Here is a 26,367-nt window from a genome sequence, read left to right on the forward strand (position 1 = left end):
TGACCTGTCCCCTGCAGGAGGCGGCACGGAGGCAGCGTGGCCATTGCAGCCCCATGGCGTGGTAGCCCCCCGCTGTGCCCTCCTGCCCCCGGGGCTGAGTCTCGCCCATGCACCCAAGACCAGTGGGGGTGTCTGCATGTCAGGGGTGCGCCAGGCCCTGCTGCCGGAGCCGCCCCCTCCCCGGGGCCAGGCCTGGCTGAGGCCACCTGGTGCTCTCTGGCAGCGCACTGAGCGGGGGGCCTCTTCTCCCACCCCTGCCAGGCTGCAGTCGGGCTCGTGGGGCTGGATGCCCATAGCCGTGGGCTCTGCCTGTCCTCCCGGGGGCCTGGAAGACGTCCGTCTGGCTGTCTGCTCAGCCCGTCGCTGCCAGCCTGGCACCGTCCCTGGCTGGGCTGCGTCACGCCTTGGACGCCTTCACCACCAGTTCCATGGGTGCCTGCCGGTTGGTCCTGTAGGCCTGGCGGATGAGGCCCACCGCCCGCTGGTGGGTGACGTTCTGCAGGCTTGCCCCGTCCACCGCCACCAGCTCGTCCCCAGCCTGGCAAGGCCAGAGAGACAGGGTTGGGAGCCTACAGTGACTGGTCGCCAGCCATGGACATGCAGCCACCTCTGGGGTAGGACACTGCAACTGTGGCAACAGCATGTAGCAACCCTACACAATGATGGGGGCCAGGCAGTGACAAAGGGGGGAGGAGTGCAACTACCTTGCACCCTGGGGTTTTATTTGGCTTGGGGGGTTGGTTAAGGGCAGGGCTGCTCCCTGGGCTTGGGTAGAAGCAGCCACAGCGGGGAGGATGCAGGGCACTGAGGGCAGGGATCCCCCTGCCCCCGGCAGGCTGAGGGGTGACAGCCCTGCTGCGGCTGGCTCTGGGCTGGAGCCCCAGCTCCTTTCTCTGTTACCTGGGGTGCTGGGTGGGGCCCTGGGGACCAGGCTGGGAGCTTGGTGTTCCTGCATTGGGGGTGGGGGTGGGGTTACTGAACGTCAGGACACCTGGGTGCTTGGGGAGGGGAGTGGGGGGCCAGGGGTTAGACTCCAAGCCCTCTCTTCCTCTAACCAATAGCCCCCCTCTGCCCCTCCTCCAGCATGCAGACTGGAACCCAGGAGTCCTGGCTCCTGCCTGCTGCCCCTTCATTAACCTGGACGATGTTATCCAGCGCCGCCCCCCCCCAAAATGCCCTGGGACCTGTCTGAGAAACCGGAGGGGGTGGGGGGCATGGCCTCCTTCAGCACTGCCCACAACTCTGTCTTCCGTGAGATGGCCGTGGGCCTGGTGTCAAGCCAGCTGCCAACTGCTGCTGTGGGGCAGGGCATGGGGGTGGCGGCTGCTGGGTGGGCAGGGCCCCAACAAGGGCTCTTTGTCAGTGCCACAATGGAGGCCGCAGGGGCTGTCCTCCCCCTTCTGCCACCCCCGGGCACAGCCCAGCTTTGTCATGGGTGGGAGGCTAGATCCAGTGACACCAAGCGACAGGCTGTGGGCATACGGCGTCCCGCTGGCCAGGGCCTGACCCCGCTGCCCCCACCCCCAGCTGGAGCAGTCAAGGGCAGGGCAAGCGTGTGGCTTCCCAAGTTGCATGCAGGCAGGGGCAGCTGGCTCTGGGGGGCACCTAGCCCCCTAGTCGGCTGCCCATGCCCAAATGCCTACCCAACTCCTCTCCTTGCTAGACCTCCTGGGCCAATCACGCTCACTAGCTCCTGGCTACTTCCCCTTGGGGGTGGGCTAGCCCTGCAGGACCAGTGGAGCTAGACCCTGGCTACCTCCCTGCCAGACTGCTCTGGCCCCACAGGAAGCCCCCTCCCTCCCCCCATCTGGGCTCCAGGATACATCAAGGAGGCTGGTGGCAGGGACGGGGCTAGCTGGTGGGCAGAGCACTGGGCTGGAACGTGGGACAGCTGGGTTCTAAGGGTCTACCACAGCCTGCCTGAGTGTCACTTAATCGTGCCATGCCTCAGTTTCCCCACTGATAGTGGGGGGAGCAGTGACCCTGGGCGGTAGGGAGAATGGCTGTTAGTGCTTTAAAATCTGGCGCTGCAGGGCCCCATCCTGCCCGCTGCTTCCATGGCTCTGGAAGCCTCCAGGCTGGACACATCATTTCAAACACATCTTGCCGCCTTGCGCTTACAAAGAACCCTTCCAAATGTGACCCGAGGGTAACTGATGCCAGGGTGCCTGCCTGTTTCTGTCGCCAGCCTGAACCAATGGCTCTGGGCGGCCCAAACTGCCCCTGCTCAGGCCAACTGACTGCTAACTCTGAACCCTACTGATGGCAAAAGGATGTTTTGCATTTCTCGCCCCTGAGCAAAGCACACAAAGGAGAGCGATGCTGTGCCACCCACAGATGTGTGCTTTGCCATCTCGTGGGGGGGGGGCATGGGAAAGGTCCACGCTCCTGTGAAAAGTTCTGGTGTCTGAGCCTAGCGCAGGAGAGCAGCTGGGCCTCTGTCATTCAGCTTGTGTGTCTGACTCAGCCCTGGCCAGCACCGCAGGTACGTGTCCCTCCCCGGACGCCCCCAGGACCCCGTGTCTGCCCAGTGTCTGATCACACAATGGATCTGTGCCGCAGAGAGACCAGCTAACTGCCCCGGGGGTTAGCCCCAGCCACGGCAGGGAGCCCCCCCCCCACTCCCCGTACCTTCAGGGCCCCGCTCAGGAACGCCGCCCCTCCAGGAAAGATCTTCTCGATCTTCACCATCGGCTGCACCTTGGACTCGATCCCGCCCGAGACGCTGATCCCTGGAAGGCAGGGGTGGACCAGCCCCAGCCTGCCCAGTCGGCCCAGACCCCCTCCCCCCCAAGCTGGCACCATGGACCTGACACCTGTGGGCAGCCTCCAAGGCGTGGCCCGCTTTAGCCACCCACGACCCTATAGCTGGGATGTGAGGGGTCGGGGGTGGGGGTGGGGGGGTTGTGCCGGAAGGGGATTTCCGATTCCCTAGGGCTAGTGAGCCCAGCCTGGCACCGTGGCAGACTCTGGTACTCCAGCACCATCCCCGGCCTGTGCTCATGCCCCACTGCACCCCCCCCCACCGCAGCTGCATCTGTGCTAGCAGGCAGGGCTGGGTCCCCCTCCCTTTGGCACCTGAAACAGGACAGAGACTCTGGGGTGGGTGGGAGGGTGGCTGGTATCTGTATTTAAGGGAGCGCCCACCACCACCCCCCCAAGCAGATCAGGCTGCTGTTGTGGTAGGCCCTACACAAACACAGAGCAGGCTATGGTGGGCTCAGCTCCGCGGTACCAGGACTGGGCTGGGCCCAACTGTGACCCCTCCCGGGCCAGGCTGGTTTTCAAACTCCCACGTGACTGGCCCCCACTTCCCTTAGATTCGATGCCATGGCCGGCCCCGGTGCTGGGGTCTGTGAGCACCGAGGTGGGGCTGCAGGCGGTACATAGGGGGCAGGGAGGAGCTGCAGGGAGCCCAGGGGGCCTGGAGCAGCTGCAGGGAACCCAGGGGTGGGGAGCTCAGGGGGCACGGCGGGGTGCCACTCACCCAAGGACTGCCTGAGCTTGGAGAGGTGGACGGTCATCAGCTCGTACTCCTCCTCGGCCGGGCCGTTGTGGGCCAGGCCCTCTTCTCCCTGGGTCCCTTGGGTGGGCGCCGAGATGCCCGTGAAGACCTGGCAGAGCCGTGGCCGGGCCCGCTGAGGCTTGCTGAGCCCCACATAGAGCGAGTCCCCCCCTGGCTCGGCCTTGCCCTGCCCATCGGGGGAGCTGGGGGTGCGTGGCCGCTCGCTGCCCTGCCCTGGCGGCTGTGCCAACCCCTCTGTGGAGGGGTCAGGACATGGCATGAGCCCCGGGCTCTGGGCAGGCTCCGCCAGCAGCCAGCTGGGCCCACCAGCAGCTGGAGTTGCAGGGGGAATGGGGAGAGCCACGCAGGCGTCCACGGGCATGTCGGGCAGGGGCGTGTAGCCGCGCGGGCGAGTCCGTCGGGAGGAGCCCTTCAGCCACTCCGGCCCTGCCCTCGGTGCCACCCCCTCCTCCTTGGCGCCCCCCGGCTCCGGGGCCTGGAGCGGCTGCAGCAGGAAACCTCCCCGGCGGTCTGCAAAGGAGAGACGGGGCTGTTAGCAACGTGCCGGGGCAGCCCCCCGCCCCATCCCCTCCCAATGGGCCTCTGAGACCCACCCCGGCCCTAGCCCTGCCCTGTCCCCGGCCTCCAAGACCACCCTGTCCCCCGAGAGGCCCCAGCCCTTTCCTGCCCCATGACCTCCGAGCCCCCTGGCCCCCAGTCCTGCCACCCCCCCCAGCCCCAGGCTCCAAGCCCCCCATCAGCGGAGAATCAGAGCATGCGGTGACTGCCTGTTGGATCCCGGCCCCAGGACTCCAGCCACCCTCCCAGCCAGCCCCTGGCAGCCCCAGAGCCCTGCCCTGATGTGACCCACAATCCCGTGGGTGCTTGGGGCCAGCTGGGACGTGCGGGAACCACCTGGCTCAGCTGGTGGCCCGTGACTGTCGCCCTATAGTGGACAGAGCCTGCAGCGTTGCCAGCCCTACATGTGCAGCCAGTGGGGGGGGGGGGAGAGGCAGCAGGGGGCTGGGGGGTGGAAATCTAGCGGGGGGGGGGGGCAGTACTGACCAGGCACGGGTATGATGAGGTGTCTCCTGGGAGGCATTTCCTGCTGCGCCGGGTGGAGCGTGGGCGATTTCCCTGCAGGCGGGCAGAGAAGCGCCTCAGAGACAAGCCGGGCCCTTCGCTCTGGTTCCCGTTGCCCGAGGCTCTGGTTGCTGGCACGGCGCCTCCCCCGAACCAGCCCTACTGCCCACGCGGCGCCAGGCTACCACCCCCTTCCAGGCCGCGCCTCGCTGGAAAGTTTGGGGCTTCTGCCACCAGCCCAGTGCTGACTGCAGCTGTGGCCTCCCTGGTCCTCCCGCTCTGCCAGCAGCGCCCTGCCCGACTGGTACTCAGTGGCAGGGCACTGACTCCCCTTTCCCCTGCTAGGCTGGAGCCTGGGCCGTGGAGTGCATGTGGTGAGCATCCAGCCTTGTGCCCGGCTTCGGGGGGGAGGCTGCTCCGAGCCGATCGCAGGCCTGTGGCTGGGGTGACGGGCGATGGGACACAGCAGTGGGGGTGCGTTTGCAAGGTTCCCACCCAGCCGGCGGGTTTGGATCCTCACCCGCTGGGCCCATGGTTTCATGGTGCCCAGGGTAAAGAGGGGTTTGTGCCAGGACCCAGGGGCTTTAGGAAGGGGCAGGGCCACGTTCATCACCAGGGGTAATGGAAGACTGGCAACCTGGGATCCCCGAAGCCAGCCCCCAAAAGGAGAGGAGTTGGGAGGCCAGCTGGGCCCAGCCCTCGCGGGGGCTCCCCCTACCTGCTCTGCTCTTCAGGGCGTCATATGCCTCCAGCTCCAGCCGCACGACCATACTGTCGAAGCGGCCCATGTCGGTGGAGGTGACCAGGCTCCTGCAAGGGGCAAGCTCTTAGTGCCCAAGTGACTGCCACTGAAATGCAGCCACCTCTGGGGCAGAACGTGGCCGCTGCTTAACAGCACACAGCAACATGAGGTGACAGCTGAGGGCAGAAGCATCCCAGATTCAATTGCAATAATGGGGGTGATTCTAGGGAACCCAATGTAGTTACCCAGCCAGGATCTGCCCAGGACGTCACCTCTACGCTCACTGTGAAAACTGCCATGAATGGAGGGACATGAGGGATCAGGGGCTTGGACCCAGCCCAGAGCAGCACAGAACCCCCTAGCACCATTGTCTCAGTACCTAGTCAGAGGCAAGAGTGCCCGCTAGGGCCCTGCCTGCATCATGCGCTCTAGCCCCCCTGGAAATGCATGGACCTCGAGCCGACGTCCCACCGGGGCCACAGGGCTCAGGGCTGAGCTAGTTAATCTAACTGCTGAGCAGGGGTAAATCCAGCCCTGGTGAAACCAGCAGCCCCGGCTGTGTGGGATTGGGCCTGCGAGGCAGGGTGCAGTGTGAGGCCGGAGTGAGGAGACAGTCCGAGCTGGAATGAAAAGTCTAGGAGAAGGAGGAGCTGGGAGGCCAGGAGTGCAGAGCAAGCGGTGGGAGCCGTTCACCATCCCGGGGCACAGAGGGAAGAGGTGCTAAGGGCCAGGATCATGAGCCAAATCCTGCTCCTGAGGCTGGGGGAACCTGCAGGGACCCCAGGGAGTTAAAGGAGCTGCCGGCCGCTCAGGGCCGAGTTCAGAATCTGGGCCGCGCAGCCTCCCTGTCCTGTCTCGCAACCTGCCACAAGAGCCTTCTCCCTCACAGCATGTGTGCTGTTTGATTGCAGAATAAACGCCCCGACTGAGACAGGACCCGGATGGCGCCACGGGCAACCACTGGGCCTGTGACCCCAGCGCGCCCCATCTCCAGCCTCATGCTTCTTGACATATTTCTTGACACCTTAAATGACTGTTTCTTGGAGCAGCTAGTCCTCGAACCCACAACAGTAGATGCAATTCTTGATTTAGTCCTAAGTGGAGCACAGGAGCTGGTCCAAGAGGTGAATATAGCTGGGCCCCTTGGCAATAGTGACCACAATATAATTAAATTTAATATCCCTGTGGCAGGAAAAACCCCACAGTGGCCCAACACGGTAGCACTGAATTTCAGAAAGGGGAACTACACAAAAATGAGGAAATTAGTGAATCAGAAATTAAAAGGTACAGTGCCAAAAGTGAAATCCCTGTAAGCTGCATGGAAACTTTTTTAAGACACCATAATAGAGGCTGAACTTAAATATATCCCCCAAATTAAAAAAACATCGTAAAAGAACCAAAAAAGTGCCACTGTGGCTAAACAACAAAATAAAAGAAGCAGTGAGAGGCAAAAAGGCATCTCTTAAAAAGTGGAAGTTAAATCTTAGTGAGTAAAATAGGAAGGAGCATAAACTCTGGCAAAGGAAGCGTAAAAATATAATTAGGAAGGTTAAAAAAGAATTTGAAGAACAGCTAGCCAAAGACTCAAAAAGTAATAGCAAATTTTTTTGAAGTACGTCAGAAGCAGGAAGCTGCTAACCAACCAGTGGGGCCACTGGACGATCGAGATGCTAAAGGAGCACGCAAGGACGATAAGGCCATTGCGGAGAAACTAAATGAATTCTTTGCATCGGTCTTCATGGCTGAGGATGTGAGGGAGATTCCCAAACCTGAGCCATTCTTTTTAGGTGAGAAATCTGAGGAACTGTCCCAGATTGAAGAGTCATTCGAGGAAGTTTTGGAACAACTTGATAAACTAAACAGTAATAAGTTACCAGGACCAGACGGGATTCACCCAAGAGTTCTGAAGGAACTGAGATGTGAAATTGTAGACCTACTAACTGTAGCCTGTAACCGAGCATTTAAATCCACTTCTGTACCAGATGACTGGAGGAGAGCTAATGTGACGCCAATTTTTATAAAGGGCTCCAGAGGTGATCCTGGCAATTACAGGCCGGTAAGCCTGACTTCAGTACTGGGCAAACTGGTTGAAACTATAGCAAAGAACAAAATTGTCAGACACACAGATGAACATAATTTGTGGGAGAAGAGTCAACACGGGTTTTGTAAAGGGAAATCATGCCTCACCAATCTACTAGAATTCTCTGAGCGGGTCAACAAGCATGTGGACAAGGGGCTGTGACGTTATTGACATAAGCTGGGACCGTATAGATCACTGTTGCAACCAAAGTCCTGTAGTGGCACAAAATCTTGTATAAAGGGGGTCAAATGAGGTGTCTAAGACAAGGTTATGGTTTGCTGGTTATGATTATGCTGCCTATATGTGGGTGTCATTTTTATAGTTGAAGTTATGAATATTGGCTCTGTACTGTCCGTAGTTCAAACCTGTGCTCTGCTTCTGGGGAACACTCCAGACAAGTTGGTGTCAGCTCTGCCTAGCCTGCTTGATGGCCCATTAAGGACCATCAGCGACACAACTGACCCACTGAGAGAAGGCAGACATGCCTTGGGACTCAGCCAGGTGTGCAGGGACCTGCCTATGGACAGAACTCTGAGGTTTTCCCAGGCCGTGTGAGGGACAGCTTGTCCTTGGGACAAAGAAAGACAGACCACACGGCAAGAGACTATAAAAACCTGCTGCAGCTCCTCCATCGGGTCTTCAACCCTGTTTCTACCTCTGGAGGGACTTTGCTACACTGAAGCTTTGAACCAAGGACTGAAAGATCCACCCCAGCTGGGGATGTTCTCCAGAGACTTGATTTGAACCTGCACTTTATTCCATCACTGCTGCAAGCCTGAACCAAGAACTTGGCCATTACTGTATGTCATTGATTCCACTTAACCAATCCTAGCTCTCATCTATAGCTTTTCCTTTTATGAATAAACCTTTAGATTTTAGATTCTAAAGGATTGATAACAGCGTGATTTGTGGGTAAGATCTGATTTGTTTATTGACCTGGGTCTGGGGCTTGGTCCTTTGGGATCGAAAGAAACGTTTTTCTTTCACTGGGGTATTGGTTTTCGTAACTATTTGTCCCCATAACGAGTGGCACTGGTGGGGATACTGGGAAACTGGGGTGTCTAAGGGAATTGCTTGTGTGACTTGTGGTTAGCCAGTGGGGTAAAACCAAAGTCCTCTCTGTCTGGCTGGTTTGGTTTGCCTCGGTGTGCATAGAAATCCCAGCCTTGGGCTGTGACTGCCCTGCTTGAAGCAATTTGTCCTGAATTGGCACTTTCAGTGGGGTCCCGCCAGAACCAGCCTCGTTACAGGGGGATAAATTGGTTAGTCTCTAAGGTGCCACAAGTACTCCTTTTCTTAGTGGATAGAGCGTACTTAGATTTTCAGAATGGCTTTGACGAGGTCCCTCACCAAAGTCTCTTAAGCAAAGTGAGCTGTCATGGGGTAGGAGGGAAGGTCCTCTTGTGTATTGGTAACTGGTTAAAAGATAGGAAACACAGGGTAGGAATAAATGGTCAGTTTTCAGACTGGAGAGAGGTAAATAGTGGTGTCCCCCAGGGTCTGTCCTGGGCCCAGTCCTATTCAGCATATTCATAAATGATCTGGAGAAAGGGGTAGACAGCGAGGTGGCAAAATTTGCAGATGATACAAAACTACTCAAGGTAGTTAAGTCCCAGGCAGACTGCGAAGAGCTACAAAGGGATCTCACAAACCTAGGTGACTGGGCAACAAAATGGCAGATGAAATTCAATGTTGATAAATGCAAAGTGATGCACATTGGAAAACATCATCCCAATTATACATGTAAAATGATGGGGTCTAAATTAGCTGTTACCGCTCAGGAAAGAGACCTTGGAGTCCTTGTGGGTAGTTCTCTGAAAACATCCACTCAGTGTGCAGCGGCCGTCAAAAAGGTGAGCAGAATGTTGGGAATCGTTAGGAAAGGGATAGATAACAAGACAGAAAATATCATATTGCCTCTATATAAATCCATGGGACGCCCACAGCTTGGATGCTGCGTGTAGATGTGGTCGCCCCATCTCAGAAAAGATATACTGGAATTGGAAAAGGTTCAGAAAAGGGCAACAAAAATTAGTAGAAAGAACAGGAGGACTTGTGGCACCTTAGAGACTAACAAATGTATTTGAGCATAAGCTGTAGCCCACGAAAGCTCATGCTCAAATAAATTGGTTAGTCTCTAAGGTGCCACAAGTCCTCCTTTTCTTTTTGTGAATACAAAATACGGCTGCTACTCTGACACCTGTCAAAAATGATTAGGGGTCTGGAAAGGCTGCCGTATGAGGAGTGGTTAATAAGACTGGGACTTTTCAGCTTGGAAAAGAGACCACTAAGGGGGGATATGACTGAGGTCTATAAAATCATGACTGGTGTGGAGAAAATAAAGAAGGAAGTGTTATTTATTCCTTCTCATAATACAAGAACTAGGGGTCACCAAATGAAATTAATAGGCAGCAGGTTTAAAACAAACAAAAGGAAGTATTTCTTCACACAACACACAGTCAACCTGTGGAACTCCTTGCCAGAGGATGTCGTGAAGGCCAAGACTATAGCAGGTTTCAAAAAAGAACTAGATAAGTTCATGGAGGATAGGTCCATCAATGGCTATTAGCCAGGATGGGCAGGGATGGTGTCCTTAGCCTCTGTTTGCCAGAAGCTGGGAATGAGCGACAGGGGAGGGATCACTTGATGATTCCCTGTTCTGTTCATTCCCTCTGGGGCACCTGGCATTAGCCACTGTCGGCAGACAGGATACGGGGCTAGATGGACCTTTGGTCTGACCCAGTATGGCCGTTCTTATACCCCCAGGCACAGGGGCCTGTTTCTCTCTCTGTTTCTCATGACTTGCCCCACGGAAAGCAGCACAGAGGGAACCCTCCATCCCAGCATCGTTCACCCACCTGACATCCCTCAGAAGCAGGAGTTTCTCAGGCCGGTCCAGGATGGCCAGGAGTGGCCTCACCAAGTCCTCCACCCCACCTTCATGGACATACTGCAGGCAAAGGACAGGCAGCGTCAGACGGGCCCCTTCGCTGGCCAGAGCCCAGAGCACCAGGCAGTGCTTAGCCAGCGCCAAAATGCAGCCAAATCTGCGGGGGTCGGGGACGCAGGCAGGGTTTCACAGCACCCAGCAACAAGCTGGAACAGCTCTGAAGAGGAAATAATGATTTCTCCCAGGGGTGGGGTGGGGGGGGGAGGCAGAACCTGATCATCCCCCTGCTGGCATTTGGCCAGGACCTTCGGGCTTTCATGTGGGGCCAGGGCCGGCTCACAGGGACGAGTTACTCCCTCCACTTTAAATCACTTCCCTGCCCTTAATGCAGATTAACAGCGTCAGTGAGAACAGGATCCGGTCCCAGGTCAAGCAGTGAGCACAAGGGGCAGGGCCCTGCCCTCCAGGCAGCGCCTGCTGGTGCTGTGGCTCGGTACTGACGCGGGGGCCCAGCGCTGCTGGCTGGCTCACTGGCAGCTGTTCCTGCTTAGCCCAGGAGAGCCAAGGGCCAGGGTGCGGGGCAAGCTGGGGGCTGGGCGGCGAGGGGCCTGGGGAGGAGACGGTAGCTCCCATGCAATGGGCTAGTTCTACCCAGGACTCTCCCCCCCTCCCCATCACCCCATTGCCCGGGGTCAGGATTAGACCCCCTGGCCAGCGCTCAGACCAGCCACGCCCCATCCCAGCCAGAGGCTGGCAGCTGCCCCATGCCGGGAGTGGGAAAGCGGCACGGGTCTGGCTGTGACGCCCTGGCAGAGGGGGCGCCGGGGGCCAGGGGTTTGCCACAAGAGAGCCAGGGGGCTTTGTTATGAGAGGCCCCTGGGAAAAGGTTTCCTGGCCAGGAAACTCCTCCAAAAGGGGGCACTGGGGTGGCCAGGCATCCCCGATGGGGTGGGGAGGGGGCACAAGTGAAGCAGCAGAACTGGTTTGGTTTATGACCCGGATTTGAATCGGGACTAAACCCTTGTTACCAGTGAGGTGCGGGAGAGTGGGATCTAGGGGCTAGAATTGGGGTGTGGGAGCCAGGAACACAGGGCTCTGCTTGTGACCTGGTGCCAGTCCCTGCCCCCTGTGCCTCAGTTTCCCCTGCTATCTGATGGAGCTAATGACACCTGCTCTCCTCCCTGAGGCACTGGTGGGGCTGGGGTGAGCCAGAGGCTGGCCTCACTTTGACCCTGTCCCTGCTGGTGGGTGAACCTGCAGAAAAGGGGGGTCTCTACCTATGGAACAAGAGTCCCCCTCCTGGGTGGCCTAGTGGAGATGCCCAGGGGTGGGGGATGCAAGGGGTTAATCTGGATTCTGTCTGGGTCCAGCCCTTCTCCGTGAAGGGGGAGGGGCAATGGGGTTGGGGTGAGCAATTGGGCAGGGATGGGGGGCTGAGCTCTCAAGGACACACGGGCAGGCTCCGAGCGGCATCTAGTGTTCACTAGAGACACCAGCACCTAGCAGACCCCGGGGTCAGCGTGTGCCCAGGCTCCCTGGCTGCAGGGATGGGTCTGTGGGGGGCTCTAGGGGGAAGGCTGCCAGGGCACAGCGGGAGTTAGCGCCACCCTGGACATGTCCTTCTCTAGCACTTTCATCCCTGCACGCAGCCGCGAGCAAAGTCAGGCACCGTCCCCTAGGAGAGATCCAGGTGGGGAAACCGAGGCACGGAGGGGGTGACCCGTTAACGCAGAGGCGGGGACGGAGCTGGGAGAACTCAGCTCTCCCACTGCACAGCGGGGCATGGGGGGGGGTGGGCACAGGGTGGCGAGCCAAGGAAACAGGCCCCGGAACCTAGTCCAGAGCCCTCGCCGGGCTGGGAGAAGCAGCAGCCCGGGCGCATGCCCACACTCCTTACCCGGCTGCAGTGACGCAGCACGGCCGTGACCTCGTCCTCCGTCAGCAGCTTCCCGGCCACGTCCCGGAGAAGCAGGAGGTGGCTCTCAGCGGCTGGGCTGGGCTCACGGGTGGCACGCCCCGGGGAGCCCAGGATGCTGACGGGGCGGCCTTTGTCTGGGGAGCAGCAAAGCAGGGTGAGCGCAGGGCCGCTGGGGCGGTGATGGGAGGCCAGGGAGCTCCAGAGAGGTGGCCCTCACCTGAGCCCAGGTCGTGGCCCCCTGGCTGTGTAGGTTCCTTCCCCTCCCAGGGGCTCAGCAGCAGGGCTGGGACCAGCCCCTCCCACCGCACAGCCGGGACAGACTCCACTAGCTGGGAGCAGTAGTAGGTTGTTCTCCTCCAGGTGCCCGCTGCCAGAGGGGACTGTGGCACGCTCAGCGAGTGGGTTACCCAGGTAGCTGCGCGTACAGCTCATGGATCGGACCCCTGGCCAGCTGTGGGCGCCCCATTTGCACACACAGCTGTGTACACGCTTTTGCAAAGACGTGCCCCGATGGCCCTGATCAACCCCTGCTCCTGATTCATCAGCCAGTCCCTCCCTGTCCCCACCCAGCCCCGCAATTCTCCTTCCCACCCCACAGGCCTGGCCGGGGCCGACTCCTCACTGGAGCACATCAGCTGGGAGCCAAACAGGGGCAGCGTTGGAAACGGAGAGACTCTGCAGACCCGGGGGCTCTGGGCACTCCCAGTGGGGCCGCAGGGGGCTGGGCTCCGTCTGCCGGGTCCCGAACCAGGCGCCCCGAGCCCAGCCCACATGGCAACGGCCCAAGATCAGCTAAAGCCAGAGCCAAAGAGCAGCGGCTGAGCGCAGCGTCCTGGTGAGGGCCCCACTGGGTAATCAGCCTCCGCACCCCATGGCCCCAGTGTCGGGGGCTACGGATCTACCAGGAGCAGCCCAGCGCGGCGTCCCCGGACTGGCCATGGTACAGCTGAGATGCCCCCTGCCTTCAAATCAGGGGTGCCTAACGGCCTCTCCCCCAAATCCCCCGGGGGATCCAATCTCCTCCGGCCACAGGCACCAGGGAAAGGAAGGGGGCCGGGTCTCTCCAGGACAGCCAGTGGGGAGGCAAATGGCACAGACATCGGCACTCGCCTGCACATGCGTGCATTGCGGTTACCCCGCTTCGGGCTCCGGCTGGCAAGTTTCTGCAGGGCGCTGGCTGCAGGCGGAAAGCAGAGGGCACAACCAGCAAACCAGGTGATTCGCCAGCAGCCCTGGGGAGCCAGGGGTTAATGCCCTGCGGGGTCTGGGCCATCTCCCCTGGGGTTCAGTGGGTGAGCTGGTGCCAGCAGCCTTGAGGCTGCGACTGCCTCCCACAGCTCGGGGGGTGGGCAGGCGGTGTGCCAGGCAGGACAGCGGTTCGCAGTTAAGGACTGGGAATCAGGAGACCTGGGGTCAACCCCTGACTCTGCCACAGGCCACCGGTGACCCTGGGCAAGTCACTTCACCTTTCAGGGCCTCGACAATCTCAGCTGCAAGAGGAGGGATTGCACAGGCTGGCAGCTCTGGGGGCAGAGCCCATCTCCCTGGGTGTGTGTGGGGGGGAGCAGGTCCCTTTCTCCCTGGGCACGGAGGAGAGGGGGCAGGGGCCATCTCTTCCTGGGCCCCAGGCAAGGCAACACCAAGCAATCAAAATTCATGTGATTTAAAATAATAAATTCCCTGGGGGAATCGCCATGGGGCCAGACCCACCCCCGTCGGGGAGCAGGGAATCCTCATGCATGCCTCCCCGCCCCAGGAGCAGAGCTGGGCACGTCCCTCCCACACATCCCTGGAGCCATTCCAGCCCCCACCCCCAACACAGCCTCGCCACCCCCGCCCAGGTGTCCCAGCGCCCTTTACCTTTCCCCCCCTCCGGGCTGGCCGGGGACCTGGCCCGTCTCCTGCGCCCTGGCGGCCCAGCCCCCTCGCTGCCCGGTGCCCAGTTCTGCCTCACCCGGCTGCCTCGGAAGAAGAGGTTGGCGAGGGTCTTGGAGCGCCGCAGTCTGGCCTTGTCCCCGGCGGGCGCTGGCGGCTCCTGCCTCTTCTCCTCTGGTGCCAGGAAGAGAGCCACCGATCAGACCCGGGGCCAGGCGGGAGCAGCGGCTTGGAGCCAAGCATGTCTCACCCTGGCCCCCTCGGGCACCGCTGGGCATTGGATCCGGGCCCCAACCCCAGCCTGGGTTTGCCAGGCGACCACCACAGAGCACAGCCATCTCCACTGTGCCAACCCCCTGCCTTCCCAGCACCCACCCTCCTCGTCTTCTCCTGGCTGGGCCCAGCCCCATCTCCCACCCGTGCTCCCCAGAACTTCCTTCTCCTGCCCTGCATGCCAGACGCTGCTGCCGAGTTCTCTGCACCCCTAGGCAGGAGGGCGCCCTGCTTGGGCATCCCGCACCGCTCCCCTTGTAAGGGGTGCGTGCCCCCCATCCCACCGCGAGCTGCCCAGGGATCACGGCACCCAGCTCACCCAGCCCCCCGGGCCAGGCTGGGTGTTACAGACAGGGACAGTCGGGGGGGGGCAGGTTGGCTGCTGGACCTGCAGCTCCCCCCTACCCTGCGTGTCTGTAGGAGTTGGGGCGTTGAACACTCCGATACACAGTCTCCTCCGGGCCTGGACATAGGGGAAGGAGCTGGGTCGGACCCCCGGACAGCTCGAGGCCCCCCTTGCTGCGGGGCAGGGGAAGCGGAGGCTCAGTTCAGACACCCGGGATGTCACCATCTGAAAGTGGGGAGTCAGGACCAGCTAATTCCCCGCCCGGGGGCAGGGCCACTGGAAATGAGAGGAACCTGCCTGGGATACACAGCAGGGAGGGTGCTGCTCTCCGCGCCAGGCAGGCAGAGGGCACCTGCTTTCCGGGCTGGGCTGATTCCCCCATGTCTGGCTGAGCCCAAGTCCCCCTGTGAGGCGGAGTCGCACCTCTGGACACAGGGGGCCGGCTGCTCCGCTGGACAGAGTCGAGGCTCCAGCACGGGACGAGGAGCTAAGGGGGCTGGGGGGCAGGAGAGGAGAGCCCAGTGTGTGGGGACTTCAGGTGCTCCCTGGGGGCTGGGGGACAGCAGGTCGGGTATCAGTAGAGCTCTGGAGGTGTGTGGGGGCGTGGATCACAGGGCTGGGCTAGCAGGGGCTGCGGGTCAGGAGTGAGGGGCCCTGGCAGAGCTGTGTGTGGTGGGAGCCCAGGACTGGGCTAGCAGGGGGCTGCAGGTCGGGATTGAGGGGCCTTTGCAGAGCTGGGGAATGAGGGGGCCCAGGGCTGGTCTAGCAGGGGGCTGCGGGTCAGGATTGAGGGGCATTGGCAGAGCTGGGGAATGGGGGGGCCCAGGGCTGGGCTAGCAGGGGCTGCAGGTCGGGATTGAGGGGCCTTTGCAGAGCTGGGGAATGGGGGGGCCCAGGGCTGGTCTAGCAGGGGGCTGCGGGTCAGGATTGAGGGGCATTGGCAGAGCTGGGGAATGGGGGGGCCCAGGGCTGGGCTAGCAGGGGGCTGCGGGTCAGGATTGAGGGGCATTGGCAGAGCTGGGGAATGGGGGGGCCCAGGGCTGGGCTAGCAGGGGGCTGCGGGTCAGGATTGAGGGGTACTGGCAGAGCTGGGGAATGGGGGGCCCAGGACTGGGCTAGCAGGGGGCTGCAGGTCGGGATTGAGGGGCATCGGCAGAGCTGGGGAATGGGGGGGCCCAGGGCTGGGCTAGCAGGGGGCTGCGGGTCAGGATTGAGGGGCACTGGCAGAGCTGGGGAATGGGGGGGCCCAGGACTGGGCTAGCAGGGGCCTGCGAGTTGGGATTGAGGGGCACCAGTATGTGCAGACAGGGGGAGCCCATTCAGCTCATGCTCTGGCCAGTCCCGGCACCAGCACCTACCGCCCACGGTGAGGTAGCTCTGGGATCTCTTGAGGGGCTGCCGTGGGCGGCTCAGCGCCAGGAGCAGGGCCATCCAGGGCGAGTCCGAGAGCTCCTTGTTGGAGAAGGGTCTGTGCTTCTTGCTGGGGAGCGGGTCCCGGAAACTCTTGGCCCGGATGGCCGTGTCCTTCAGGATCTCCGGCGGGTGTACGGTGCGCCAGGTCTCGGTCCCCGCAGTCCCGTCGCCGGAAGGGGGCAGGTCCGTCTGCATGGCTGTCTCCACTCGCTCCAGGGGGCGGCTGCATGCCGGAGGGTCCTCCATGGAGATGGAGACGTCCACCATGTGGGCTGGGGCGGGGCTGGAGAGCGGGGCCTGGGGCCGCCCGTCCAGGGAGCTGAGCAGGGTCCCCGAGGAGTAGGAGGAGATGGAGGAGCTGGTCTCCGAGGCCTGCGAGAGCTGCTGCAGTTGGCCATTGGACACTGGGAAGAGATGAAGGGATGAGAATCCATGGGGAGGGAAGGAGCCACCAGCAGCCTCGGCCCCTGGGATCTCACAGCGTCTGTCTGGGCCCTGTGGAACTTCATAGCCCGGTGGGTGTGGAACCCAGGCCCTGAGGTGGAGCTGCAGGAGAACCACCAGAGGTGCTAGCTATGTACATGTCAGTGTGCCCCTACTACCCAGCTATGTGTCACAGGCCCTGTACTGCTGGTAGGTAATGAAGATTCCCCATGAGCTCTCATGGCCAGGAGCGCACGCTCTTGGGAGCAGCCAGGTCTGGGCGGTTGTGGAGTGCAGCATAGTGACCTCTGGACAGTGCCAGCCGGCCAAAGATTGGTGGCACCCCTAGGCACCAACACTGCACCTGTGCCCGTGAATCTCAAGGCCCGTTCCAGGAGTGACTGGGTGGTGCTGTCACCTAAACGCAGCTGGGTCACTGAGCCCTCAGCAGGCACTTCCCGAGGTCATGTGGTGAGGAAGGGTCAGACCCCAGAACAGGACCCAGGTGTCCGGGCTCCCAGCCCTATGCTCGCTCAGCGAGACAGGACAGCACTGGAGTCTCATTATGATTCCCAGCGGTCGCAGAACTTGCCCCCAGCCGACCCGCTCTAAGCAGGGATGTCCCGGGGGGGCTTCGAGGGGGGCTTTCTTACACTGACTGAGCCAGCAGTATTCGGCCACCATCTCCTTGTAGGCAGGGAAGTGGCCCGTCTCCTAGACGTGGAGGGAAGGATGAGGGTTAGCGTGTAACCGGCTGCCCCGGGCAGCGTCTTCGAGATGAACCCGATCTGCGCGCCGGAGCCTGCCATGAATAATGCAGCTGCCTGCCAGCGCCTAGCTGGGTTGAAACTGGATCTGCCCAAGAGTGAGGCCCGCGCCCCGGCTTGGGCACCAGCCAGGAGCTCCCCAGAGCTGCCTACGTCAGGGGAACGCCGAGCAGCCACCAGCGCCGGGCGGGGGAGAAGCAGAGTGACTGCTCCATGCCCCGGGAAGGGCCTTCGGGCTGGGAGTCACCAGAGTCCCTCTCGTGGCAACGTGCCAAGTGCCCAGACCATGAGGGGCTTCTCCAGGGTGGCACGGTCCCGCCTCCCCCTCCCGGGGCCGGTCGTGGCCTGGGGTGTGAGCCCAACGCTGCCCAGCCCAGAGCCCCAGGTCCTACCTGGATGGTCAGCATGATGTGTGTCTGCCCCTTTAGCACTTCCACTGCCTTGCTATGGCTGATGGCGTCGAACTTGACTCCGTTGGCTGCAAGGACTTGATCTCCCACTCTGATCCCGTTCTGCTCCGCCAGCCCGCCAGGGTCGACCCTGGAACGACCCACGTCAGGCAGCCGGTGGCTCTCAGCCCCCTGGATGGGGAGGCCCCCCGAGCCCAGTTCATCTCCCTAAGGGGTGCACGACCCACCGCTGGGGACACGTGAAACCGGACTGGGGTGATCAACTCAAGGGCCTGAATCCACACTGGACGGGCTGCCCAGCCTGCTAGATCCTGCCCCATCGCCAGGGCTGGGACAAACCCTGCTTCTAGCCAAGCGATATCTCCAGACAAGACCATGTGACATCCCCTGATCCCCACATCTGAACCTTCCCAGCCGGGTGCGGGTCCAGCTGTTTCTTGTCATCAGCTGGGAGATGCTCTGGCTGAGTTGCTGGGCCCTAGCTGGGTGCCTAGCTCTGGCTGCTCCTTGCCCCATGCTCCCTGGCTTGGTGGGGCTGTGTCTGCCCTTGGATGGAGGAGGGGGGCGCTCTCTGGCCCTGGCTCTGCCTGCTGCCCCCTGGCTGGAGGGGGTTTCTGGCATAGCGGGACCAAACCTCCACGGAGGTCTCCATTCACCCCCTACGGCTTTGCTCACCATTCTTTGGACAAGGGTGATTTTTGCCAAGCTCAGAGAGAAGTCAGGTGCGTAACCCCCCCACCCCCAGCGTGGGACCCGTCGCCTGGCATTTCAGAGGCCACTGCTGGGAATCTGGCCTCGGTCGGCGCTTTGCCGGGGAAGGGACAGAGAGACTGTAAACCTTTAACACATCACCCGGACAGAAGAAACACTGGAGATCCCATGTGTCCCTTTGGACAGCGTTTCTTCGCTTTGGAAAGGTGGAGACGTTTGAGCGAGGAACCTGCTGACTTATTCTTAGGGACGGGGCAGGGCAAACCCCCCCGGAGCACTGCAGGCGAAAACGAATCCCGTGGGGATCCATGCTAGGGATGGAAACGGCCTGTAAGCAGGACCCAGAAAATCCCGCAGGCTCCTACATAAGAACTTGTTCCTGCAAACGCATGGGATGGGGTTCGTCACATGGGTGCAGAGCTGCTCAGCTCAGAGTCCTGGGGCAGCAAAGTAGGTCCAGCCCCAGCCTTAACTCCGCCCGCTTTGGGGGGGGGGATATTCACCATCCAGTGATCTGATGGGCGGAGCATTCTGAGGCCTGGCTCCAGCAGTCCCAGTGGTCAGCTGGCTCCTTGCTGTCATGTAGTCTGGAGACTACAACTCCCAGCAAACCTTGGTCTTAAAGGGCCACCTACCTCACACATGCGCTGGCTGTACCTGCCCTAAGCCGCTTTGTAACGGAGTTAATTAGATTTGCAGCTGCCCCCCACTCCCAGGGCTCCGTAAGCAGTAAGGGGCTTCTCCTCCAGAAGATCTCAGACACGGGAGGCCCCACAGGACGCTCTGCCGGGTGCTCAGGACACGGTGTGGCTAGTGGGTGCCAGGCGCCGAGCGAAGCTGCTGGGGCCCAAGGTACCTGGAGACGTAGATGCCAAGGCCGAACTCCTTCCCCCCGCGGATGTTGAAGCCCAGACAGTAGTCGTCGGAGGTGGTGTAGAGGTGGACCATGCGTCTCACGCCGCCCTCGGAGCTGCTGTCCGACGGGGTCGACCCGCTCTTCTCCACGATCAGGCGCCTGTTCGCGACATCCACCCTGCCACGAGAGCAACCGTGGCAAGATTCAAACAGGGGCCCGAAATCCCGGGGCTGGCTCTGGCACGACTTGGGCCCCAGGGTACGTCTACACGGAGAACCCTACAGCAGTCCAGCTGCAGTGCATCAGTCCAGACGCTACAGATGGGAGGGGTTCTCTGCTCACTGGAGCAAATCCACCTGCCTGAGAGCTGGTCGCTGGGTCGACAGAAGAATTCTTCCCTTTACCTAGTGCTGTCTACACAGGGATGTACGTTGGCTTAACTACATCGCTCGGGGGTGGGGGGTGTGTGTGAATTTTTTGCACGTGGCTGGCTCGATCTCATTCTCCAGGGTAGCCCAGCCCCCAGTCTCACAGAGCTGCTCTCCGACGGTGGCAATCTCATGACGTCAGACAACCTGCTGGAACGTTCACCGTGGGAACGGCAGAAATCTCATGAGATTGGCTCTTTCTCCAGCCACTTTGGGCCCCTGCTGAGGTTCTGGCTGCATCCAAACCGGAAAACGGTTGTTTGGATACAGGCCCAAAGCCGGGACGGTCAGAAGTGCCCGACTCTAAACGAACGCCAGTGGGAACTGGCTGCCGGCTTTGAAAAATCTTCCCCCAGACCCAGGCTGGGAGCTGGTGGTTCAAATCAGACTCCCCCTGGGAACTGCAGGGGGCATGGATCTGTGGGTCCAGTTTCGACCTCTCTCTAGCTTTGATGCTACGTATAGAGGGAAATCTCACCTGCCCGGAACCTGAACTGCAAATATTTGGAGGTTTGGAAAAGGTGGAGGAATTTTTCATTCCCATGGTGGGACCCTGTTCCCCTTCTGGCTGGTAGATGGGACCCCACGAAAGAGGCTGTCCTGGAGGTTTGACCTCTCCCGAGGGAGCCTGCCCATGAGTTTCCAGGCCAGGGGACTCTGCTAGATCAGGGAAGTTTAGGATCAGAATCCAAACTTTCAGGAGCGAATCCAACCCCCGTCTCCAAACCCACTAAGATTCTGCCCTTGCATAGCTCCTGAAGCCTGCCTTGCTCCCCAACAGCTAACAGGGCAGAGTCAGAGACCACGGTGATAGGCACAGCACAGGAATCTGGCAAGAATCCAGTGTTCCTCTTCTCAAAAGACCCCTGCGGGGATCGAACCCACAACCTCTAGATCACGAAACAGGCATCTTTACAGGACAAGCTAAGGAAGCCAGGCTCTGCCGGCTGATTCGACCCTAGAACTGTTGGGGGTGAGATTTGGAAAACCCCGATAATGAACAAACCAGTCTCTCAAACATTTAGCCCTTGCGTCTCACCGAGCTCCGCCACGGCCCCTGAACGCCCACCTCAGTTCCAGCCCGCCATGAAGCTGTGCCAACCCAATCTGGGCTCTCCCTGCACATCTCTGCCGGTGCCCCTCAATCCCGGCTCAGAGCCCCCCCGCAATCGCCCCGGCCCCCTGCCAACCTAGAGCCCTGCCGGTATTCCTCAACCCTTCCCCCGCTATTCCATTCCCCGCCCTCGACCCCAGGGTGCCCAGCGTGCAGATCTGTGTGAGGCGGACAAACAAGGGCCCAGCATGTGTCCCTGGGACACCCAGTTCCCTGAGGGCCCAGTGCAGGATTCAAACCCACCCTCCGGAGGGGACCGCTGAGCGCACTAACCCCATGGGGCACCGAGTCCCGAGTTCGCTCCATTGTGCTCTCCCGGCTTCTCGTGAACCCGAGAGCTCCCTCTCTGCTCAGAGGAATGCGGCTTTGGCCCACCCGCATCAGACACTGGGACGGGCCAAGGATCGCGGCACGGTGTAGACAGTGAGCGCGCCTCTGCTTACCACGTGGTCTTTTCTCGGGAGAATTTAATCCCTGGCACCTTTCCCATGCGCCTCACCATCATCCGCAGCCGGTTGTTCCCAGTCAAGACCTTGACGGCACTCCCCATGGTGATGCTCTCCAAGCTCACGCTGTTCACCTCCGTGATTTTGTCTCCGATGCACAGGCCGGCCCGGTCTGTAACGTTAAATGGAGACCCCTGAGAGCAGACTGAGAGAAGGCGGCTGGGCTGCGTGGGACGGGGGAGCGAAAAGCTGGAGGGTGGCAAATTCTCAGCTCAGCAGCAGCCAGATCTGGCCTGGTGTGCTGTAGCAAACACCTCGACCTGGAACGATCAGGTGGGGACTCGGCCTCCAACCCTGGGATTGGAAGGTCATGGCCATGTGGCGTGGGGGAGAGCAGTTTCCTTGATGTCATGCACGCTCCTGCTTCCCTCACCAAATTTCCACCAGCAATGACCACGGCCACAGGTCTCAGGTACTTACCCGGCCCCCCTCTCTGCAGTATCACAACCTCTAATGCGTTCAGCCTCCCTACAGGCCTGCAAGGTGGAAACTGTCCATTGTCACTGTCCAGACAGAGGCTAAGTGACTTGCTCAAGGTCATGCAGGAAGCCTGTGGCAGACACCAGGAAACAGAACCCGCAGCTTCTATCTACTCGGGCTGGCGCTCTGGCCATTGGGCCAGGCTTCCTCCAGGGTCACAAGAAAAGGCTCTGGCACTAAGTAGCTGGCCTGGCCCTGGCCTGTTGCTGAGACCAGACACATGAGCTCCTCCAGGCTACGGGGGCGTCATGTTTTGACCCTGCCCAAAGGGGAAGCTAAGATTTTCAGCACCTTTCCTCAAGCTAATTCCAACAACGATTAACGAGCACCGAACCCGACGCCACCAGGAACTGGAACCGAGCCTGGGTGTTCTTATTTCTGACGACAGCGTGTTATTCGGACAGCCTCTGCCCGCATTGGATCGCTCTGGTGCTTGCAGAGTTACAGGGGACTAGGATGACCAGACAGCAAGTGTGAAAAATCGGGACAGGGGTTGGGGAGTAATAGGAGCATATATAAGAAAAAGACCCCAAAATCGGGACTGTTCCTATTAAATTGGGACATCTGGTCACCCTACAGAGGACAGCCAAATAATTCACTCCCCTCCCGTAAAGGGTTAACAGAGGAGGCAAGGCAAAGGGCTCCCCATGCCCCACAGAGATAGCTAGGCCCCCCTCACTTCCCACCCCAGTGCAACGAACCCGACACAGGGTTCAGAGCGTCAAGGACAGAGGGGACCATGAGATCTCCTGTGTTGCGCAGACCACAGAACCTCCCCCAGCTCCGCCTGGATTGAGGCCAATCACTTGCGTTTGACTAAAGCAGAGATCCCCAAACTGTGGGGCAAGGAGGAACATTCTGGGGGGGCGCGGCATGCAGCTCTGCTCTTGGTCCGCCCCCAGCTGTGGCCCCAGCCTCGGCCCCCTTACCCCTGTCTGCATCCCCCACTCCCACAGCCACGGCCCCGGTCCTGGCTCGGGAAGGTGGGGGGGTGCAGACAGGGATAAGGGGGACACAAGGTGAAAAGTTTGGGGACCACTGGACTAAAGTATTTGCCACTGGATCCGAAGACATCAAGTGCTGGAGAACCCACTGAGTCCCTTGGCGACTTGCTCCAGGGTTAGTCACCCTCTCTGTGGAAAACACCGGCCTGATTTCAATTTGAATTTGCCTGGTTTGAACCTCCAGCCATTGAATCCTAGAATCTCAGGGTTGGAAGGGACCTCAGGAGGTCATCTAGTCCAACCCCTCCTCCAAGCAGGGCCAACCCCAACTAAATCATTGGTCCTGGTTCTGCCAGTCATTGGAGGAGCCTTTTAGTACCGGGGTTTTCTCCGCGGCTCCTCTCCAGTTTTCCCAACATCCGTTTTATGACGCGGAGCTGGCGCGGGGCTGCTGACCCCAAAAAGCAGGTGTCAGACCTCAGTGACCCATCAGATGGGTCCCCAAATTATGCAATGGACTAACTAATGTTTGCTGAGCCGCCCTTTGTGGTTTGCATTCCCCCCGTCCCCAATGTGTGTTGCCGATTTAGGCTGAGGAATACGATTCTATCCCCTACACCCCGACAGCTAATCCTTTTGGGTGGCTCCCCCCACAGCCCCACGTCTGCTCTTCTAGTTGCTGTGGAAGCTCTTCACCCGCACACCGCTGGCCTCTGGGGGGGCACCTCTGGGGGGTCCGCGTCTCCCCCTGCCAGGCCGGGTGCTGCAAGGAAGGGGCGGGGGGCGGGGGCACCCTGAGCTGCTGGGTTCTTTCTGCCCCCTCCTGTGAGAAGGCTGTTGGCTGCTCCCCCCTCAACTCCTCTGGGGGGCTGGGGAGCCCTTTGCCTCCCTCCTGCTGCAGCCCAGGTTGGCGGCTCTTCCCCTGGAGGCGGGCGGGGGGGGGGAAGCACCCAACGGGTGCGGGGGTTCCCCATGGCAGCTCCTGTGGTATCACGGTGAAACTGGCTCCACCATGGGCCAGTCTCACAGTCTGCTGGGGGGCCTCTGGCGCTAGGCAGGACAGCCGCAGGTTAAGCCATGGCTCGGGCGAGGGGCAGCAGGGCGGGCTTGCGAGCAGCCAGGCAGGAAAGCCCTGCAGTAAACAAACCGGTGGGCTAGCACCCAGCCTGGGTAGCTGAGCTGGACGCGGGGCAGCCATAGGGCACGGGGCCACGCCGCACAGGCTTCTTCTGCCTTCTCGGCTGAAACAGCGCCCTGCCCAGACCTGCATGTGCGCATGGCCCTTCCCCGGCTCCTTCCCCACCCCGCCACCGTCCCCTGCCGTGCAAGGAGAGCCCACAGACCGGGACTCCGATGGAGTCAGTGCTCCCCGCACGGCCCCCTGCTTTCCACCCAGACATTGGAGCAGCCCCTGGGAGACTACAGATCCCAGCATGCCTCGTTCAGCCCCGCCCTGGGCAGCCCTGCGCTTGGATCAAGATGGGGCACTGCCCCTTGGGAGCATTGTCCATCCCCAGGGAAGTTGCAGAACAACCCGGGCCAGGCTCCATCTTTAGCCAAGCCGAAGGCTGCCCGGATCAAGGTGGAGCATTGCATGCTGGGACTTGTGGTCTCCCCATGACGGTGGGCAGAGGCCCTGGCACGATGCCCCGCGACGAGCTCCGCTTACCGGCGCTGCTGCCCTCCTCCACTTTGCTGACGAAGATGCCCAGCCCGTGCTCCGAGCCGCCGCGCACGCTGAACCCCAGCCTCCCGTCCGCGCTCCTCTCCACCGTGACGGTGTTGATCACGTCGCTCTCGTCGCTGGCGGCTGTGGGGACAGGGCCCGAACACGTGGGAGAGAACGGGGCGGTTTCCGCAGCTGCCAGGCCCCGCACCGCCGCCCGCTTACGCAAGGCCAGGCCGGGCCAGGCCTCCCTGGGCACGTGAATGGGCCAGGCTGTGTTCCGGGAATACTGCGGCTTTCCGGTGGCCTTGGGAGCGCTGCTGGAGGGCTCCCACGGCATTTACAGGGCTACTGCCCTGTTCCCATCCGCTCACGGAGTCAAGTCCTCACCAAGCCCTTTAGAAGCGTTAACAGCCAGGGATCGCAAAGTGCTTTCCAAGGATCGACTAACTGCACCGCACCCTGCTCCCCCCACTCCCAGGTGGGATTATCACTCCCATTTCACAACTGGGAAACTGAGGCACGGGTGGGGGGGGGGGCGGGGGAATGGCTCGCCCAGTGATAGAACCCAGGTGTCCTGACACTCAGGCAGTGCTTTGGCCACAAAACCATCCTTCCTTGCTAGGTAAAGAACCCAGGTGTCCTGGCTCCCCGTCTCCGGCTCTAACCCGCTTCCTACCCTGTTTGGATTTGAACGCAAAGGGCCACATTCATTCCTGGCATAACTGCCTGGGCCCGAACGCGTGCTCGGGGTGACGTGCGTAGTGTGGGAAGTTCCCTATGCTGCAGAATTTCTGCCCATCAATAATTAACGAAAAACAAAACTGCACCCAATCCCCGCGGCCGGGAGGCTGGGACTGGCCTCCAGGCCAGGCTGCAGCTAATGGAGTTACCCTGGAGATGAATTTAGTGCTAAGATTTTTGCTCCTGCTCAGACCAATGGAGCACGTGCAAGGAACGAAGACAAGTTCACTGCAGTGAATTTCAGCCTTTTCCACACTGGTACCTCTCCCTCACCCCTGACCTCCCTCGCATAAACCATGGCCCCCCCCCTCATTTAGCAATAGGAGTAGGCCAGGGCGGACATGCCCCACGTCCCCCCCGGGCGAGAACACCTGGCTCCAAGCTGCTTCCCTGAGCTGTTTGTAGCTGAGCTGAGGTGCAGAGGAAGCTGTGGGGGTGGGGGGAGACTCGGGGGACCAAGTCCAATAAAAAGGGGGCCTGGGTCGACTGGATGGGGAGACACAAGCGCCAACTTCAGGGGCTCTCTCCTGCCTTCGGCAGGGCCAAAGCTGTCCCTGAGGGCACTGCCCTGCCCGACTCATGGCTTGAGAAGGGGCTCGTGTTGGTATCTGGGTGGTGAAGGGTGACCCCAAAAGAAGCCTCCCCCGCCCCGCCCCCTGCAATGGAAGCAGAGAGAGGCCCCGGCTGCCATACCTTCGATGGGCGAGTTGATGAGAATGACCCGTCCCATGGGCGGCGAGGTGCGGCTGCCCCGCGGGTGCCCGTTCACCAGCCGGTTCGGCTTCCCGAGCAGGTAGCGGGTGGCCACGCTGGCGTCGCTGCCCGAGCTGCGGGAGTGGGTGGCGCAGGCCGCGTCCCTCAGCACTGAGTCGGAACCGTGTGCCATGGCGGGGCGGGGCGGCCGCTAGTCATGGAGGGACCCCGGCGTCCGGGGGACGTCTTCAGTGCGGGAGCAGGGAGGGACCCCGCACCCTGCCCCGGGGAAGCCTGATTCCGTCGGGCGGCCGGGGCGGATCGTTACATTTTGGCTGCTCGGGTTTCCTCCCGCCAATGGAAGTGGGCGCCTGACGCAGCCCAGTGGCATGTTCCTCCGGGTGGGCGTGAAAGGGGCCAGGGCTGCGTTTCCCGCCAGGGCTCAGCTCCGTCCGGGGGCCTCACCCGACGGCGCCGTTCCTGTGCCTACGGCATCAAAT

General features: G+C 60.9%; 1 protein-coding gene across 1 annotated transcript; it reads right to left on the reverse strand.

The window, feature by feature from the left end:
* Positions 1–331: 331 nt before the first annotated feature.
* Positions 332–26,060, reverse strand: PDZD7 (PDZ domain containing 7; the record flags this gene model as incomplete). The annotated part of the gene is made up of 15 exons (XM_084635228.1): positions 332–538; positions 2,632–2,732; positions 3,488–4,036; positions 4,571–4,642; positions 5,307–5,398; positions 10,269–10,360; positions 12,198–12,352; positions 14,079–14,267; positions 16,071–16,529; positions 17,202–17,262; positions 17,708–17,855; positions 19,293–19,469; positions 21,278–21,452; positions 24,434–24,574; positions 25,868–26,060. The coding sequence occupies 15 exons, from the start codon at positions 26,058–26,060 to the stop codon at positions 398–400; spliced, it is 2,745 nt and encodes a 914-aa protein (XP_084491354.1). The 3' UTR covers positions 332–397.
* Between the last annotated feature and the right edge of the window lie 307 nt (positions 26,061–26,367).

Source organism: Lepidochelys olivacea, assembly GCF_965140295.1.
Source record: "Lepidochelys olivacea isolate rLepOli2 genome assembly, chromosome: 7".
Taxonomy (NCBI): Eukaryota; Metazoa; Chordata; order Testudines; family Cheloniidae; genus Lepidochelys; species Lepidochelys olivacea.